The 19,127-nt window shown below is 38.7% G+C and overlaps 1 protein-coding gene across 10 annotated transcripts in view; it reads left to right on the top strand.

Moving 5' to 3' along the window:
- The window catches only part of FAF1 (Fas associated factor 1), a 569,750-nt gene that overhangs the window by 242,037 nt on the left and 308,586 nt on the right, over nt 1–19,127 (top strand). For all 10 annotated transcript variants that reach the window (XM_035251413.3, XM_002750807.7, XM_078331686.1 and 7 more), the window contains 2 exons: nt 312–403; nt 5,879–5,970. In XM_035251413.3, coding sequence (XP_035107304.1) covers nt 312–403; nt 5,879–5,970 — 184 coding nt within the window. The remainder of the gene's footprint in view (nt 1–311; nt 404–5,878; nt 5,971–19,127) is intronic.

Raw genomic sequence — 19,127 nt, 5'->3', positions numbered from 1 at the left:
GTCTTGAGTTCCTGACCTCAGGTGTTCTGTCCACCTTGGCCTCCCAAAGTGCTGGGATTACAGGCGTGAGCAACCACACCCAGGCTAGCTTTATTTTTTAGTTTCATTAATATATGCTATCTTTTGTCATCCTCAGATCCTAGGGCAAGGTAAGATAAATAATATTCCCATTTTATGGATACAGAAATATTCATTAGGCACATGTCATTGACTATATGCTGTATGCCACATATTAGTGTTAGCTGTGGATATGGACAAATGTTGACTGTATTATTTTGTTAGTAATATTTGATCTCTTCTTATTTATACAGGAGAGATTAAACAGATTCTAGAAAATGAACTTCAGATACCTGTGTCCAAAATGCTGTTAAAAGGCTGGAAGACGGGAGATGTGGAAGACAGTGTGAGTTTCTTAACTGCATAGAAATAAAAGAAAATTAAGTTATGCCATTGATTAAATGATATGTAAAAATTGGTTTTAATTAGTGTTACATATAGCAGAAGTAGGTTTGGTAATAGTAATTTAGTTTAAGGAATCAGCAAATAATGTTTTCTAAGCTAAAACATTTCACGATAAACCAGTAACAATTTTAAATGAGTTAGGTTTGTAAATGCAAACAGTGTATGGCATGTTTTTCCTATTTCTAACTTGTAAAGGAGTTTTGCCTTCTTTTTGAGAGCCTTTACCTTTTTCTCAAACCACCTAGAGTATCAGTGAATCCCCTGGAATAATAATTTTCTAAGCAATTACATATTGGTTTGGAAAGAAGTCACATTAAGTGTATACATTTATGTAAAGTATTGATTATGGAACAAAGATAATGGGAAACTTTTTAAACTTGTAGAATTTAAATGGTAAGAATGTTGTTTTCTTTGCTGACTTTGATAGTGGCAGGTGCATGGAATGAATTATATTTTAAGAATTTGCAGAAAGTGTGACAATTTTAAGGAAATAGTTGCTATTCTCAGGGACCCAGTAGCAACCTCAGGTATAAAATTGTTTGCATACTTTTTTTTTTTAATTGAAATGAGTCTCACTGCATTGCCCAGGCTGGAGTACAGGAGCATGATCTTGGCTCACTGCAACCTCCACCTCCTGAGTTCGACTAATTCTCCTGCCTCAGCCTCCCAAGTAGCTGGGACTGCAGGCCCATGCCACTGTGCCCAGCTAATTTTTGTATTTTTAGTAGAGACAGGGTTTCACTATGTTGGCCAGGCTGGTCTTCAACTCCTGACCTCATGATCCACCCAATCCTGTGCTAGGATTACAGGTGTCAACTACTGTGCATGTTTTTTTTTTTTTTTTTTCCAGAAAGAGTGGAAAAAGAGGGAAGAAAATGAGTTAGTGCTTAGTTTTAGATGTTTGAGGTGGAAATAATTACTGAATCTTTTCACATTAGTTACTGAGTCATTTTAATGGCCAGGAATAAACTTAGAATTTTCAACTTTTTGCCAGGCGCAGTGGCTCATGCCTATATAATCTCAACACTTTGGGAGGCAGGTGAATCATCTGAGATCAGGAGTTCGAGACCAGCCTGGCCAACATGGTGAAACCCTATCTCTACTAAAAATGCAAAAATTAGCTGGGTGTAGCATGCCACTTTAATCCCAGCTACTCGGGAGGCTGATATGGGAGAATTGCTTGAACCTGGGTGGCAGAGGCTGCAGTGAGCTGAGATTGCACCACTGTACTCCAACCTGGGTGACAGAGCAAGATTCTGTCTCAAAAACAAACAAGGAAACAAAAACCTTCAACTTTTGGTTCAAGTCTTTTTTGTGAATGGCTTCTTGTAGCCATTGTGCTTATAAGTACTTATATGTAAGTTCATTTGAAACTTGGGGATGTTCTGAGTATTTCAGTGAGGTACTCATAGGAATCTGGGGTTGGCAAGATATGGATAAATTTAGATGTGCTATTTTAGCTGTACAGAGACAGGTAGTAAATATTTTAGGCTTTGTGTGTCATACAGCTACTCAATCACTGCTCTCTTAGTGGGAAAGCACACGTAGACAATATGTGAAACAGCGGGCATAACTGTGTTTCACTGTGCTTATGGACACAGAAATTTGAATTTTACGTCATTTCACATGCCATAAAATATTCTTCTGATTTCTTTTCAACCATTAAAAAAAGTGAAAACCATTCTTAACTCACAGGCCATACAAAACCAGGCAGCAGGCTGGGATTGAAAGAAAATTTTCTTTAAGCTATGTATTCTAACATTTGAACACAGTCAGCTGGGTGCAATGGCTCACACCTGTAATCCCAACACTTTGGGAGGCTGAGTCTGGCAGATTACTTGAGGCCAGGAGTCTGAGATCAGCTTGGACAACATGGCGAAACCCCCATCTCTACTAAAAATACAAAAATTTGCTGAGCGTGGTGGTACACACCTGTAGTCCCAGCTGCTTGGGAGGCTGAGGCACAAGAATTGCTTGAACCTGGGAGGTGGAGGTTGCAGTGAACTGAGATCTGCCACTACACTCCATCCTGGGCGACAGAGCAAAAGTCTGTATCCCCCACCTCCACCCCCCCCACCTCAAGATTTGAACACAGTCTTGATTACAAATACTTTGAGTTACTTATTTGTTCTTTTTTCTTTCATTCTGTTCCTTAGGCTGGAGTGCAGTGGCACAACCATGGCTCATTGCTGCCTTGACCTCCTTGGCTCAAGTGATCCTCCTGCCTCAGCCTTCCAAGTAGTTAGGATTACAGATGTGCACTACCACGCCTGACTAGTTTTTTTTTTTTTTTAATTTTTGTAGAGACAGGGTCTTGCTATGTTGTCCAGACTGGTCTTGAATTCCTGGGCTCATGTGATCCTCCTGCCTCAGCCTCCCAAAGTGCTGAGATTATAGGCATGAGCTGTGGCACCCAGCCGTAGTTACTTATTTCTTTTTTTTTTAAATTTTGTTCTGCTTCCTCATCACAGGATACTTATTTCTATATACTCTTTTCCCTAGGGGATTTCTGCTATTCCCGTACCATTAATTTTCTGATTGCCTCCAAGTTTATATTTCTAGCTTACACTTTTATGAATTCACATATTCATATTGGTAATTGACTTTTGTACTTGTATATCTTATTGGTGTCTCAAACTTAACATGTGGCCAGCAGTCTTTTCTTATTTCTTAAAATACCTAATCCTTTGGTAAATCCTATAGATTCTGTCTCCAAAATATATCTCAACCACGACCACTTTTTAGTATTTCTTTTGCAACTGCTTAATTCAGGCCATGAGCATCTCTTGTCTGGAGCAATATGATAATTTCATTATTGTTGTCTCAGCTTCCTTTCAGTGTTTCTTCCAGTGCATTCTTCACACAGCAGAGTGATCTCTTAAAAAAAACATAAATTCAATTATATCACTCTCCCATTAAAAGATAACTTTTTATTACATTTCAAATAAAATTCAGACTACTCACAATAGTTTAAAAGGTATTGTATTGTTTACCCCATTCTCACCTCTACAACATCATCTTGAACCTTTCTTATTCTCACTTTCCGTGCTGCAGCCACAGAAACCTTTTTTGAAATCTTTTAGTAGGCTCCAGCTCTTTACATGTTTATCTGACAGATGTTATTCAACTGCTTGGAATGCTTTTCCTCCAGTTCTTCACATGGCTGACTCTTTTTCATCATTCAAGTCTCAGCTTAAAGTTACCTTCTCCAACAGGGTTCTGTATCTAATTTGGCTCCCATCCCAGCATTCTCCATCACATCAGTATTAATAGAGGGACCATATCTGTTTTTTCATCATTGTATATTTAATGCCTGGCATAACTGACCTGAAATAAATGTTTATAGGATGAATGCATGAATAATTGACTTAAGGAAAATACACATTTTATTTAATCTTGCCATATGTGGCTTGATGAGAAAGATTTAATAGAAAATCTTTGGATAGTGGCATGGCAAAAGGACAAAAATGACTTGATCAAATGACAAGCATTTACCAATAATTCACAAAGTAAAACAATGAAAAGATAAAAAAAACTAAAAATAATTTGTGTGTGTGTGTTGTTTGTTTGCATGTTAACTCTATAGAGATAACTCATCAATTTGAAAAGGATATCACATATCTGACATAAAGTTTCAGGATGTCAGTGTCTCCTGGGAGATTGTGAAGTTATAGGTAATTGCCTAATTCAATGTTCTTTTCAAACCGTGGACCATAAACCATTAATGGATTGAGAAGTTAATTGAGTGGGTTACAGTCAACAGCATTAAACCAAAGGAAAAAAAAAAGAAGAAGGAAATTAAAGAAGAGAAATAGAATAGTATAGGAAACACCAGAGTGTATTTGAACTAATAAAGATAATTATGTATTTCTTTTCATTTAACACGTAACTAATACGAGTCAATCGATGCCCTTGAATTAAGACTGCACGCCTTAATAAGCTGGGTCTTCTCATGGAGGGGTCAAGAATAAGTTCCTTATGTTCCATGCTTGGGTAAGATTGCCCCTTCCCAGGAAAGAATATATGCTTTCTCTGTATATTTTCATGGTTTGTTTTTAAATTTTTGCTCAAATGTCACGTTCTCCAAGTGAGACCCACTTTGATCATCCTGTTTAAAATTTTCAAGCTCCCAATCCCCACGTTCTTTCTCCCCACTTCCCTGCTTTTATGTTTAGTCAAAAAATTGTCACCCTCAGCATTCAACTATTTAGGGTTACTTATTTTATTTATTCCAACTAAAATGTAAGCTCCATAAGATCAGAGAATTTTATTTTAGGCTATTCTGTTCACTGCTATATTCTCAGTGACTGGAGTAGTTCTGATACAGAGTAGGTGGCTCAATAAATATCTGTTGAATAAGTACATGTCCTGGCTTATGATATAAAGATGTACAATGTATTTCTCAATGTATATTGCTGTCAAGAAAAGTTTGAAGTACCTCAGCAAGTTTTTCCCTTCAGGTTAGGAGTTTGAAATGTATGTGAGTTTTCTGGCAAACAAATGTAGTGAAATTTTCTATGCTTATCAAAATAGTAGGTCGTATGTAGGCCAATAGTAGAGTTTATTCACTCCAAAAAGAGAGAACTTTAACAAAAAAGACATCTGGAGTAAGATATCTAGGTAACACTAAAGACCTCATCCCAGTTACTTAGCCTTTCAGGCTATATAGCTTCCCATCTATAAAATCAGTGATTTAAGGTACTCTGAGTGATCTTTTCAAGGTCTAATGATCTATGAAAACCTGTATTCCTAATTTTTGCCATGATGATCCTGAAATGAAGTATATATTAATTGCAAGGATCTAAAAAGTAATTGAGTCCCAACTGTGTTCTTTTATATTTGTTTTGCTTCATGAACTAAAGAGTTTATATATTAACATTCAGGTTTATGCTAGTTTATTTTATATATGTATATATGTGTGTGTATATATACACGCGCATACATAAAGTAAACCAGCATAAACCTGAATGTTGTATACATACAGTTATATAGGTATACAACCATATTTCCCATATATAATATATATATATATATGCTATATATATATATTATGAAAATAGTAGGTCATATGTAGCCCAGTAGTAGTTTACTCATTCCAAAGAGTGAGAGCTTTAACAAACAAAGTCTGGAGTGTATGTGTGTATATATCTACATATATATATATATATATATATATACACACACATACGTATATATATACACACATACACTCCAGATATACTCTATTACATATGGGAAATAAGGTTACTTGGATTCAGTAGTTCTTCTGCATTGACCTATTTAGGAAATTATCAAAAGATGAAGAAAATCAAACTATAAAATTAACAATTTTTCAAAAATTATAGGAAAAATCAGTAATGAATAATCAACATAATCAACCTTCATTTTTTTTGTTGTTTTATTTTTTCTTTTGCAGACGGTCCTAAAATCGCTACACTTGCCAAAAAACAACAGTCTTTATGTCCTTACACCGGATTTGCCACCACCTTCATCATCTAGTCATGCTGGGTAAGGTGTTTATATTTCCTGGGAATCTGAAATACAACCTCAGTTGTTAAAATTGCTTTAAGTTGTATATGAGCCTCAAAATTAAATCAAATACAAATCTTGTTGAAGCTTGACCTTACCAACTACTATGAAGTATGTCAGTTTTGACAAAATTTGGTCTGGGTAGTTTGTTTTAGTGATATAATCTTCTTATACCACTTTAAAATTTTTAGCAGAACTTCAGTATAATTTTTTTAAATAGTCAAAATGGTGTTTCTCTGACTGAAGGGGAAGGATTCAAGTTGGAAGGAAAAGGAAATGTAAATAGCATTCTAATCGCTCTCATTGCCAAAGACACATACCTCTGAGGAAAATTCATTGAGCTCTGCAGAGTAAAGCTTGAAAAACACTAATATAATTTTTTTTTTTTTTGAGACCGTGTTTTGCTCTTGTTGCCCAGGCTGGAGGCAATCTTGTCTCACTGCAACCTTCACCTCCCAGGTTCAAGCGATTCTCCTGCCTTAGTCTCCTGGGTAGCTGGGATTACAGGCATGTGTCACTACACCCAGCTAATTTTGTATTTTTAGTGGAAACAAGGTTTCTCCATGTTGGTCAGGCTGGTCTCAAACTCCCGACCTCAGGTTATCGTCCGCCTTGGCCTCCCAAAGTGCTGGGATTACAGGCATGAGCCACCGTGCCCAGCGATATAAATTTTTTATTAAGATTTTCTCTCTGTTTGGAATAGAGGGTCTCATTGTTTTTTCAGTTTTCACAGTGGAATTCAATACATTTATACAATGATCACATGATTTTAATTTTTAATTATATGTTATGTTTTTTTATTGCTAAATGAAGCAAACTGATCTATAGTGAATGATTATGCTAGTGATAATTTTTATGAAGAATGTTTTCATACAGTATTATTCCAGAACTATGTTTGTAATTTTTTAATTTTCTATTTATGTATATATAAGGTTTATGTATATATTCTTGCATTCTTGCATTTGCATGTATTATCTCACTTATAAATTTTTCTCTCTGAAATACAACTTGGTGGTTTTTTGTGGTAGAGACCTGTGTCCCTAAACTTTGAATATTGTCAAGCTTTCTCCCCACCACTTCCCAAATATCTTAATTTTTATGTAGATAGTAGCAAAAAGAAAATTAAATTCGGCTTCACTCAAGTAGAAATCACTGAACTGAAAAGTTAAATCTTGTGTAGTTTTATTTCATGGTCTGTTAATAGTTTGTTTGGGGTTAAGAATTTAAAGAGTTCTTGGATTGCTCTTTATAATCTATGTTTAGATCATATATTAATAAAATGTGGAATTTGCACATAGTAACAAAATTACAAAAACAAACTTACAGGCCATGTGTTTATAATAATGCTAATATATACTTCAGATGAGATTAAGTTAAAGAGTTACAGATATGGTTCTGTATCTAGTCAGATAGAACATTATTTTGTAGGTTAGTTAACAAAGCGTAATCACTGTCATAAAATATGTAAGCCATATAATTAAAAGCAGACAGGAGATATCATTGTTTATAATCTGTTGCTTTCCAGTAGCATGATTAAATGGATTAATTTTTTTATCGAAATGTCTTCCTGGGCTAATGGAAATGTTCTTCATTGCCATGTAGCTGACCTTAGTTTGGTTGCCAATTGCTCACTCCCTAGGCAAGTAGGAGTCTACCGGGCTGCTGAAATATAGTGTTTATTGGAGAATGAATACTTTATATAGTGTTTATTGGAGAATGAATACTTTATATAGTATTAAAGTATCCTTCTCTAGCTGGCTTTGTGGATTTTTATCAAGTTATAATGATTCTGTTCTTGTTTTAGAAGAATAACAAAGAAGCATTCTCCAGTGTTTATTGGAAAATGAGTACTTTATATAGCATTAAAGTATCCTTCTCTACTTGGCTCTGAGGACTTTTACCAAGTTATAATGATTCTGTTTCTTGTGTTGGAAGAATAAGAAAGGGAGAAAAATTCAAAGGTGAACAAAAAATGTAGTGTGAGGAAGGACAAATGAAGACTCCTGCTAATGTAAAAGTCATATTAATGCACATTTTATTAAAACATAACTTCAAAGCCAGTGTTTACTTCTTGTAGTATGTTTATTCAGTATATCTTAATAAAATGAGAGATTTTTAAAATAACATATATCTTAAAAGCTGATTTTGTGGGAGGCAATTTAAAAAACAAAACAAAATCCATACAGAACCTTAAAAGCTAATGGTAATTATTTTTGAGTTGTGAGTTTTATTTTGTGATTCATCAAATAAAAATAAGTTTTGGGGCCGGGTGTGGTGGCTCACGCCTGTAATCCCAGCACTTTGGGAGGCTGAGGCGGGTGGATCACGAGGTTAAGAGGTCGAGACCATCCTGGTCAACATGGTGAAACCCCGTCTCTACTAAAAATACAAAAAAATTTGCTGGGCATGGTGGTGCGTGGCTGTAATCCCAGCTACTCGGGAGGCTGAGGCAGGAGAATTGCCTGAACCCAGGAGGCGGAGGTTGCGGTGAGCCGAGATCGCGCCATTGCACTCCAGCCTGAGTAACAAGAGTGAAACTGCGTCTCAAAAAAAATAAATAAATAAAAATAAAAATAAGTTTTGGCATCTTAACTATATAGTAGAATCAAACAAACAATATCCCAGTAAGTTATATAGAATATCATATTATCAAAAATGGTAGATAAACTTGCTTTGTACTAGACTTTCTAATGAATCAAACTGATTTGCTTTTGCAGAATTTTGTTATCGATAGATTCATAGAAATCTTAGTTGTAATTTGTAACCTAATTTGTAATTTTAAAAGGAGAAAAGAGTAATTATGATTCTAAGTGTTATATTTGGGAATTGGCAAATGAATCTACCAATTCTGTAATTGGTAGAGTAAAATGGGAAGGTTTATGTATATATTCTTGTATTCTTGCATTTGTGTGTATTATCTCACTTATAATTCTTAAGAATTTGGATGAAATTTCAGTGTGTGAATTCACTCTAAGTTACAGTATATTATGGGAGTATAGGCTCATACCTATAATCCCAACACTTTGGGAGGTTGAAGTGGGAGAATCACTTGAGGGTAGAAGTTTGAGGCCAGCCTGGAGAAACATAGTGAGACTGCATCTCTACAAAAAATTTTTGTGAAATAGCTGTGTGTCGTGGCACACACCTGGAGTCCTAACTACTCAGGAGGCTGAGGCATGAGAATTGCTTGAGCCCAAGAGTTCGAGGTTAGAGTGAGCTGTGATCATACCACTGCACTTCAGCCTCGGCAGCAGAGCAAGACCCTGTCTCTAAATAAAATAAAGTAAAATAGTTCTTAAATTGTTCACTGACAGTATCCCATTCTTAAGTTTTGTTAAGGAAGTATAAATACAGAAAACTATATCTCAAACCATGTCCTATTTAAAAAAACAAACAAAAAAAAAACTTCTTAACTTGCTTTTACTGCCACTAGGGGGTGCCTGGTAATTGAGTCTTTGTATTAATACATAATTTCTCTCTAGCGGAAGAAATAGTATAAACTGAGAGCAGCAAAATTACCATATGAGTACCTATAATTGTAAATTGAATGTTTTTAAAGTAAATTATGTGTTTCAGAAAACAATTTCAAGCTTTTTGGGAATTAAAGAGCAAACTCTTAATCATAATCTTTATAGTAGTTAAAAGCATTTTAAGCCCTTTTAAGAAAGAAATCAGATCTCACTGATTAATTGAAAGGGTGAAGCAGTACTTCAGTGGCCTCTATGATACAGCTGTAAATTCTATTATAAATCACAGTAAGATTAGAAAGGAGAAAAAAACTGTTAATTATACTGTTTCATATTATAGGAAATATTCAGTCCATCAATGACTTATTGATTACTTAATAAAAATAAGCTGTGTCCTCAAGTAGCCTGTAACCTATTTATTAAAACTATTAGGCCTTTTCTTAAGTTATTCCTGTACAGAAAATTTTCTTAGATAACAACTCACTCTTGGTGTTCTGATTGCTTCATCCAGTTTCCTTCCTAAACTCTTCGTTTCTTCACCTGCTCTAAATGTTGGTATTCTGGAGAGTTCTCTTCTCAGCAGTCTTTCTTATTGTATCTTCTCTCTGATATCTGCTCTCAACTCTTCAATTTCTAAATCTGTATAGATAACTTACAAATCTTTGTTTAGCAACTCACATGTTCCAGTTGTCTGTGGAACTTTTCATTTGTGTATGTCCTGTCTGTAATTCAAAGTCATATGTCTCTTTACTACTCCCTGTACTACTCTGTACTACTACTATTTTTTGTTTCAAATATCCAACAGTATAAAATACTGAAGTATATTCTAACTTAGATGCTGATTATTTTAAAAGCCACTGGGTTGGGAATATAAGTAATGACTTTGTTAAAATCATTTTTGGTAGAACAGTGAGAATGAGAACCCAATTATAGGAGATTTTAAGGGATAAACAAATGAAGATATGGCTACTATTATTTTTAGGAAACTTGACTGTGAAGGGAAGGAGAAGTTGAGGGAGAAGTCAAGGTAAGATACTAGAGAAGTATGGGAAGCACAAGGAGTAAGAGACAGCAGGTAGGAAAAATATAAACAAGTGCAACAATGATAGAATATGTGGCCAAAGCTCAGCGTGGTGGCTCACATCTGTGATCCCAGCACTTTGGGAGGCTTGAGGATTGCTTGAGGTCAGGAGTTCAAGACCAGCCTGGCCAACATGGTGAAACCCCATCTTCACTAAAAACACAAAAATTAGCTGGGTATGGTGGTGTGTGCCTGTAACTCCAGCTACTCAGGAGGCTGAGACAGGAAAATCACTTGAATCCGGGAGGCAGAGATTGCAGTGAGTTGAGATCACGCCACTGCATTCCAGCCTGGCAACATTGCAGAAATAGAACTATATTAGTTTATACAAAAAATTAGCTGGGCATGGTGGCGCGCGCCTGTAATCCCAGCTACTTGGGAGGCTGAGGCAGGAGAATTGCCTGAACCTAGGAGGCGGAGGTTGCGGTGAGCCGAGATCGCGCCATTGCACTCCTCCAGCCTGGGTAACGAGAGCGAAACTCTGTCTCAAAAAAAAAAAAAAAAAAAAAAAAACTATTTTAGTTTGCTAGGGCTGGGTAGTTTGTTTGTTTATTTATTTATTTTTTAAGATGGAGTTTCACCATGTTGGTCATTCCGGACATAGGCATGGGCAACAGCTTCATGACTAAAACACCAAAAGCAATGGCAACAAAAGCCAAAATAGACAAATGGGATATAATTAAACTTAAGAGCTTCTGCACAGCAAAAGAAACTATCAGTAGAATGAACCAGTAACCAACAGAATGAGAAAATTTTTGCAATCTACCCATCTGTTAAAGGGCTCATATCCAGAATCTATGGAGAACTTAAAGAAATTTACAGGAAAAAAACAACTACATCAAAAAGTGGGCAAAGGATATGAGCAGACACTTTTCAAAAGAAGACATTTATGCAGCCAACAAACATGTGAAAAAAAAGGTCATGATCACTGGCCATTAAAGAAATGCAAATCAAAACCACATTAAGATACCACTTCATACCAGTCAGAATGGTGATCATTAAAAAATCAGGAGACAGATGCTGGAGAGGATGCAGAGAAATAGGAACACTTTTACACTGTTGGTGGGAGTTTAAATTAATTTAACCATTGTGGAAGACAGTGTGGCAATTCCTCAAGGATCTAGAAATAGAAATACCATTGGACCCAGCAATCCCATTACTGGGTATATACCCAAAGGTTTATAAATCATTCTATTATAAATACACATGTACATGCATGTTTATTGCAGCACTATTCACCATAGCAAAGACTTGGAACCAACCCAAATGCCCAATGATAGACTGGATAAAGAAAATATGGTACATATACACCATGGATGACTATGCTGCCCTAAAAAAGGATGAGTTCATGTCCTTTGCAGGGACATAGGTGAATCTGGAAACCATCATTCTCAGCAAACTGACACAAGAATGGAAAACCAAACACTGCATCAGTGAGTGTTTTCTCACTCATCAGTGGGTGTTGAATGATGAAAAAACATGGACACAGGGAGGGGAACATCACAGAGGCTACGGGGGGAAGAGGAAGGGGTGGGAAGATCGGGGAGGGATAGCATTAGGAGAAATACCTAATGTAGATAACAGGGCGAAGGATGCAGCTAACCACCACCATGGCACGTGTATACCTATGTAACAAACCTTCATGATATGCACATGTACCCCAGAACTTAAAGTATAATAAATATATGTGTATTTATGTGTGTGTGTGTGATCCTGCCATTTTGATGCTAGCTGGTTGTTTTGCCCATTAGTTGACGTGGTTTCTTCATAGTGTTGATGGTCTTTACAGTTTGATGTGCTTTTGCAGTGGCTGGTACTGTTTGTTCCTTTCCACGTTTAGGGCTTCCTTCAGGAGCTCTTGTAAGGCAGGCCTGGTGGTGACAAAATCTCTCAGCTGCTTGTTCGTAAAGGATTTTATTTCTCCTTTGCTTATGAAGCTTAGTTTGACTGGATGTGAAATTCTGGGTTGAAAATTCTTTTATTTTAGGATGTGGAATATTGGCCCCCACTCTCTTCTGGCTTGTAGGGTTTCTGCCAAGAGATCCGCTGTGAGTCTGATGGGCTTCCCTTTGTGGGTAACCCTACCTTTCTCTCTGGCTACGCTTAGCATTTTTTCCCTTCATTTCAACCCTGGTGAACCTGATAATAATGTGCTTTGGGGTTGCACTTCTCAAGGAATACCTTTGCAGTGTTCTCTGTATTTCCTGTATTTGATTGTTGGCCTGCCTTATGAGGTTGGGTAAGTTCTCCTGGATAATATCCTGAAGAGTGTTTTCCAACTTGGTTTCGTTCTCCCCATCACTTTCAGGTACACCAATCAAATGTAGATTTGGTCTTTTCATATAATCCTTTATTTCTTGGAGGCTTTGTTCATTTCTTTTCACTGTTTTTTCTCTAGTCTTGCCTTCTCCATTTATTTCATTGAGTTGATCTTCAGTCTCTGATATCCTTTCTTCTGCTTGATCAATTTGGCTATTGAAACTTTCGTATGCTCCATGAAGTTCTCGTGCTGTGTTTTTCACCTCCAACATGTTGTTTATTTTCTTCCCCATGCTGGTTATTCTCATTAGCATTTCGTCTAACCTTTTTTCAAGGTTCTTAGTTTCCTTGCATTGGGTTAGAACATGCTCCGTTAGCTTGGAGAAGTTTGTTATTACCCACCTGCTGAAGCCTGCTTCTGTCAATTCATCATACTCATTCCCCATCCAGTTTTGTTCCCTTTTTGGTGAAGGGTTGTGATCCCTAGGAGGAGAAGAGGCTTTCTGGCTTTTGGCGATTTCAGGGTTTTTGCACTGGTTCCTTCCCGTCTTTGTGTATTTATCTACCTTTGGTCTTTGAAGTTGGTGACTTTTTGAATGGGGTTTCTGAGTGGACGTACTTTCTGTTGATGTTGAAGCTATTTCTTTTTGTTTGTTAGTTTTTCTTCTAATAGTTCCCTCTGCTGCAGGTCTGCTGGAGTTTGCTGGAGGTCCACTCCAGACCCTGCTTACCTGGGAATCAGCTACAGGGGCTGCAAAACAGTAATGATTGCTGCCTGATTCTTCCTCTGGTAGCTTCGTCCCAAAAGGGTACCTGCCAGATGTCAGCCAGAGCTCTTCTTATGATGTGTCTCCCAGTTAGGTTATATGGGGGTTCAGGGAGCCACTTGAGGAGGCAGCTTGTCCCTTAATGGAGCTCCAGCAGTGTTCTGGGGGATCTATTGCTCCCTTCAGGGCTGCCAGGCAGGGACATTTACGTCTGCTGAAGCAGAACCCACAACTGCCCCTTTTCCCAGGTGCCCTTCTCCACCAGGATGGTGGGGGCTTTATAAGTCCCTGACTGACTGCTATCTTTTTTTTTCTGAGATGCCCTGCCCAACAAGAAGGGAATCTACTTGACAGTCTGCCTGCAGAGGCCTTGCTGAGCTGCTGTGCTCTGCCCAGTTGCTGTGTAAACTTTCTGGAGGCTTTGTTTACACTGGCAATGCTGAAGATGCCTACCAGAGCCTCAGCAATGGCAAGTGCCCCTCCCCCCACCAAGCTCAGCTGTCCTGGGTCAAGCTCATACTGCTGCAGGAATTTCCAGCCAGTGGGTCTTAGCTTGCCCGTCTTCATGGGGGTGAGACCCGCCGAGCCAGCTCACTTGGTTCCCTGGCTTCAGCCCCCTTTTTCAGGGGAATGGGCAGTTCTGTCTTGCTGGTGTTCCAAGTGCCACTCGGCCACCCAATTTTGGGCTGGAAACCTGAGGCGCTGGTGTTGTAAGCACCAGAAGGAATCTTCTGGTCTGCAGGTTATGTAGACCATGGGAAAAACACAGTATCTGAGCCAGAGTGCTGGAGTGACTATAAAAGTCCCTAATGGTTTTCCTTGGCTGGGAGCGAGAGTTTTCTGGCCCCTTGTGCCTCCTTAGTGAGGTGATACCCCACCCTGCTTCGGGTTGCCCACCTAGGACTGCTCCCACTGTCTAACCAGTCCCCATGAGATAAACCTGGTACCTCAGTTGGAAGTGCGGAGATCACTGATCTTGGCGTGCTCTCACTGGGAACTGCATACCAGAGCTGTTGCTATTTGACCATCTTGGCGGAATTACCTTCAGTTAATATTTAATGACTTCATATGAGGGTATTATTGATCTCTGGTCCTGCAGTCAAGCATATCACCCTCTTGGTTGGCCTCTGGGTTGTGAAGTTGCATTTAACTATAGCTTTGAATTAGTTGCTATTTGTTCAAGCAGGAGTAAATTCAGGATGCTAACTGGCACTTCTGTGATAGTTGAGTAAACCAGTGGTATTAAAATATTTGGCTTTTTGGCTGGGTGTGGTGGCTCATGCCTGTAATCCCAACACTTTAGGAGGCCAAGGCAGTTGGATCACTTGATGTCAGAAGTTTGAGACCAGCCTGGCCAACATGGCGAAACCCCAGCTCTACTAAAAATACAAAAATTAGCTGGACATGGTGGCGTGTGCCTGTAATTATAGCTACTCTGTTGGCTGAGGCATGAGAATTGCTGGAACCTGGGAAGCAGAAGTTGCCGTGAGCCAAGATTGTACCACTGCACTCCAGCCTGGGCAACAGAGTGAGACTCTGTCTCAAAAAAAAAAAAAGGCTTTTTGTTTTTGTCCTTGGAAAACCATTGGTGGGAAAGTGGATGAAAGTAGCCATGAATTAAGCAAAAATAGAGTTATTGTATTTTCCCATGGGTGCTCTGGAAGGAATTGAGGAGTAGCAAGTCAAGATAGCTGAGTTTTAGGTCCAGCTCTGCTACTGTATGACTTAGGGAAGTCTGCAATGGGCCTCAGATCATACCTGAAAATAGACGGTCTTCTAGATTTTTAGGTATTCATGCCACTCATCCTTCCTTTCTTCTAGTTCTTTGCAGTAGATTAGACACATAGAAATCAATAGCCAAATTGGAACACAAAACTGCTTTGATGGCTGAGCAAGCACCTGATGGAGAGGATGTGGCCTAGACCTGAGCCCTAAATGGTTTTTTTTTTTTTACCTTTTGCCCTAGATCTAAATCTTAGGACCTTTATGCTCATGTGGTCTGTTGGAGTTATGATTGAGTCTTCAGAGCCTGATGGACTGATGCAGTAGACCTGCCCTACTAACCTAGTCACACTTAGAAAGACAGCTTAGAGATCTCATAGTAAGCTTTGTCCAGAGTGCACCTACCATAATGAGTAAAAAGAAAAATGGTAGAGAACTTGATGAACTAGGGCACAGGAAGTGAAAGAGGAAGCTGCTAGTCTTCTGCCTTCTGTGAAATCTATCCTAGTATATATGACCTTGTAAAAGTAATTCAATTTGATTCTATTCTTCCACTGACAGAAACAAATCTAGAATGGAAGAAGCAGGAGTGGGAAAGCTACATATTTTCTCATTTAAACTCTACCCTTATGGGGAGAATCAGCATGGGCAGAAATCTTATTCTCCCTATGAACAGAGGCAGAGGTCTGAGAAAAAGCAAAAGAAACCTTCTCCCTGAGATCTTTTCGGACTCTCTGTGTTTGATATGGACTCCACTATACCCATTAAGTTTGGTATAATAAGTGAAAAATTCTTAAATACTACTTTATCTCTGCTTTTATAACCATCCAGCAGCAGTGATGATAGGTATTTACCAGTGCTCCTAGCCCTTATCCTAGCAAAGGGGTGCATGCACCCTCCAAGCAGGGTGTGTGTGTGTGTGTGTGTGTGTGTGTGTGTGTATGTGTGTATGTTTTTTTCCATTATCATAGCTCACTGTAACCTTGAACCCCTGGGCTCAAGCAGTTGTCCTCCTGCCTTAGACTCCCAAGTAGCTGGGACTAACTACGGGCATAGGCCATCATGCCTGGCTAATTATTAATTTTTTTGTAGAGATGGGATTTTGCCATGTTGCTCAGGCTGGTCTTGAACTTCTGTCCTGAAGCAGTCCTCTCTTGTCAATCTCTCAAAGCACTGAAATTAAGGTGTGAGCCACTGCACTGGTCGGAATGTGCGTTGATATTCATATAAACAGTGTGGGTTTTTCTTTTGGTAATTTCTCTTTGTCATCCTGTATTGAGGCCATTCTACCCACTCTCTCTGTCCCCGTTTTTCCAACCATGAAAGATAACTGAGAAGCGTCATAGAACTGTTGTGAGACTTAGTTATTAGAAGCTCAAATATTTCTCATCCTACTTTTTTTTTGAGACAGAGTCTCGCTCTGTTGCCCAGGCTAGAGTACAGTGGCACAATCTCTGCTCACTGCAACCTCTGCCTCCCGAGTCCAAGAAGTTCTCCTGCCTCGGCCTCCTGAGTAGCTGGGACTGCAGGTTCATGCCACCATACCTGGCACATTTTTGTATTTGTAGTGGAGATTTGTAGTATGGGGAGGCTAAGGTAGGAGGACAACTGCTTGAGCCCAGGGGTTCAAGGTTACAATGCAAATGTAGCATGATTTGTAGTAGGTTTTGCCATGTTGGCCAGGCTGGTCTCAAACTCCTGAACTCAGGTTATCCACCCACCTTGGCCTCCCAAAGTGCTGGGATTAAAAGCATGAGCCACCATGCCCAGTCCTCATCCTACTTCTGTTTTTCTACCACCTCATAATCTCTGCACAAATATTAATCCTTATATTTTTCACTCTCCTATTTTCTACCATTTCGGTTTTTGGTGTCCTCCCTTAATACAAGATAAGTCACATCTATGAGAGCTCTGACTTAGAATTGAGAGGAAAGTTCTAGGATACTATCTTTTGAAGGAGCTAAAGCAATCAGCCAATTTTTGATTAGGAGAGGTACTGAAAGAGGAAGTAAAATGGTTGATTGAGGCGTTAGCTTCTTCACTCAGGATCATTTCTGCCTTCTAGGATTTTAGAGAGGTGCAGTTGTGATAAAATAAGATAGCATATATGAGCATTGGGCCTGGCATAGTGCATGTGCCAGGATGAGCCAGGACTTGGATTTTATAGAGCTCTTAACTCTAAGTTATTCATCATAGTACCTTCGAGCATTTTAGAGGTGAGTTTTTAACCAACTCACAGGTTGCTCTAAAGGTCAGAATCAGTGTGGTCCTCAACATAAAGTCTCATTTCAACCTAGTTCATTTGTGAAGTAAACTAGACACAGTGCTTGTTGGCCCTTGTAGATGCTCAGTAAGTTGTTTAAGTGAACAGACGAAATGATGATGCCTTTTCAGGAATAGATGAGCAACTACCAGTAGGGGACTCCTGTGGCTAAGTATTTTTATTTTCAAAGTAGAAAAAAAACAATAGGTTTTAAACTTGTTAATATCTCCAAATAATTTGCTACAATTTCTTTTGAAATTATTTCTCTATGAGTGTGAGTTCTTCATGTTGGCTTTTTAGTGATCAGTATTTGTGAGGTTTTAGCAGTGCAACAGAAGAGGAGACCTGGCCAGGTGCAGTGGCTTCCTCCTGTAATCTCAATACTTTCGGAGGCCAAGGTGGAAGGATTGCTTGAACCCAGGTGTTCGAGACCAGGCTGGGCAACATAGTGGAACCTCATCTCTACAAAAAAGTAAAAAAAATCAGCCAGGCATAGTGGCACATGCCTGTAGTCCCAGCTACTTGGGAGGCTGATATGGAAGGATTGCTTGAGCTTAGGAGGTTGATGTTGTACCACTGCACTCCAGTGTGGGTGACAGAGTGAGACCCTGTCTCAAAAGCAAACAAAAAAATGATTTAATAAAAAGAAAAGGAGACCTTTAAGTAGCCCATAAATAAGTTTTTTGAAAACTTTGTATCTTTAAGTAAATGTTCTTAATGATTCAGTTTTCCCAAAGTGCCTTATGAAACAACTTTTTTTGTTGTTTTCATGAGGGATATTATAGGGAAGCAATAAATGTCGTCCTTCCACTCTCTGGGTTCTTGGCTGGGCTACAAATTACATTTACGTAAAACAGACTAACAAGAAAAACTTATTTAATTTTATGTGTACACACAGGAGCCCCACAAAATATGAGACTCAAAGAATTATCAAATGATTGACACTTACATAGCATCCTGAGCTACAGAAAGGAATAGGAGCTTGGGGCTTCTGGTGGGGGTGGTGATACAAGTTATAAGGTGGTGAGAAGAGGAAATATATGAATAAAGATTGTCTTATTATACAGATAAAAGGTCTCTCAGGTAATAAAAATGGTCTCAGAGCATCCCTCAGAAGAAGTGATCTCTCTGGGTATGGTTTTAGCCTTCAGTCTCCTCATCTGTGACCCGCGTTAATTTTCCCTGGTTGATAAGATTTCCAGAGTGGGGATACAGGACAGTTGAGTTCCTTTTGGAGGATCTGTCTTTAGGCAGAAGAGGGGAGCTCATAGAAAGCCTGTGTCTGTGTCAGCTGTTCCCCAGGTGCCCTCAGTTCAAAGTAGTCAGCATACCAAAGCGTCACATTGTGGGTTGGCATTTCCTGAACTGGGTCAGTATTTATCTGTAAAAGTATTTTAAGTTACCAGTGGTGTAATTAGAACAATGCATGATTTGATTATAGATTATTCTTAAAGTAATGTCATTTCTCAATAATAAATTGGGCTAGACACGGTGGCTCACACCTATAATCCCAGGACTTTGGGAGGCCAAGGTGGGCAGATCATGAGGTCAGGAGATTGAGACCACCCTGGCCAGCG

This window comes from Callithrix jacchus, chromosome 7 (assembly GCF_049354715.1).
Source record: "Callithrix jacchus isolate 240 chromosome 7, calJac240_pri, whole genome shotgun sequence".
NCBI classification, from domain to species: Eukaryota; Metazoa; Chordata; class Mammalia; order Primates; family Cebidae; genus Callithrix; species Callithrix jacchus.
The sequence above is the reverse complement of the archived record's forward strand: the minus strand, read 5'-3'. Positions and strand labels throughout refer to the sequence as shown.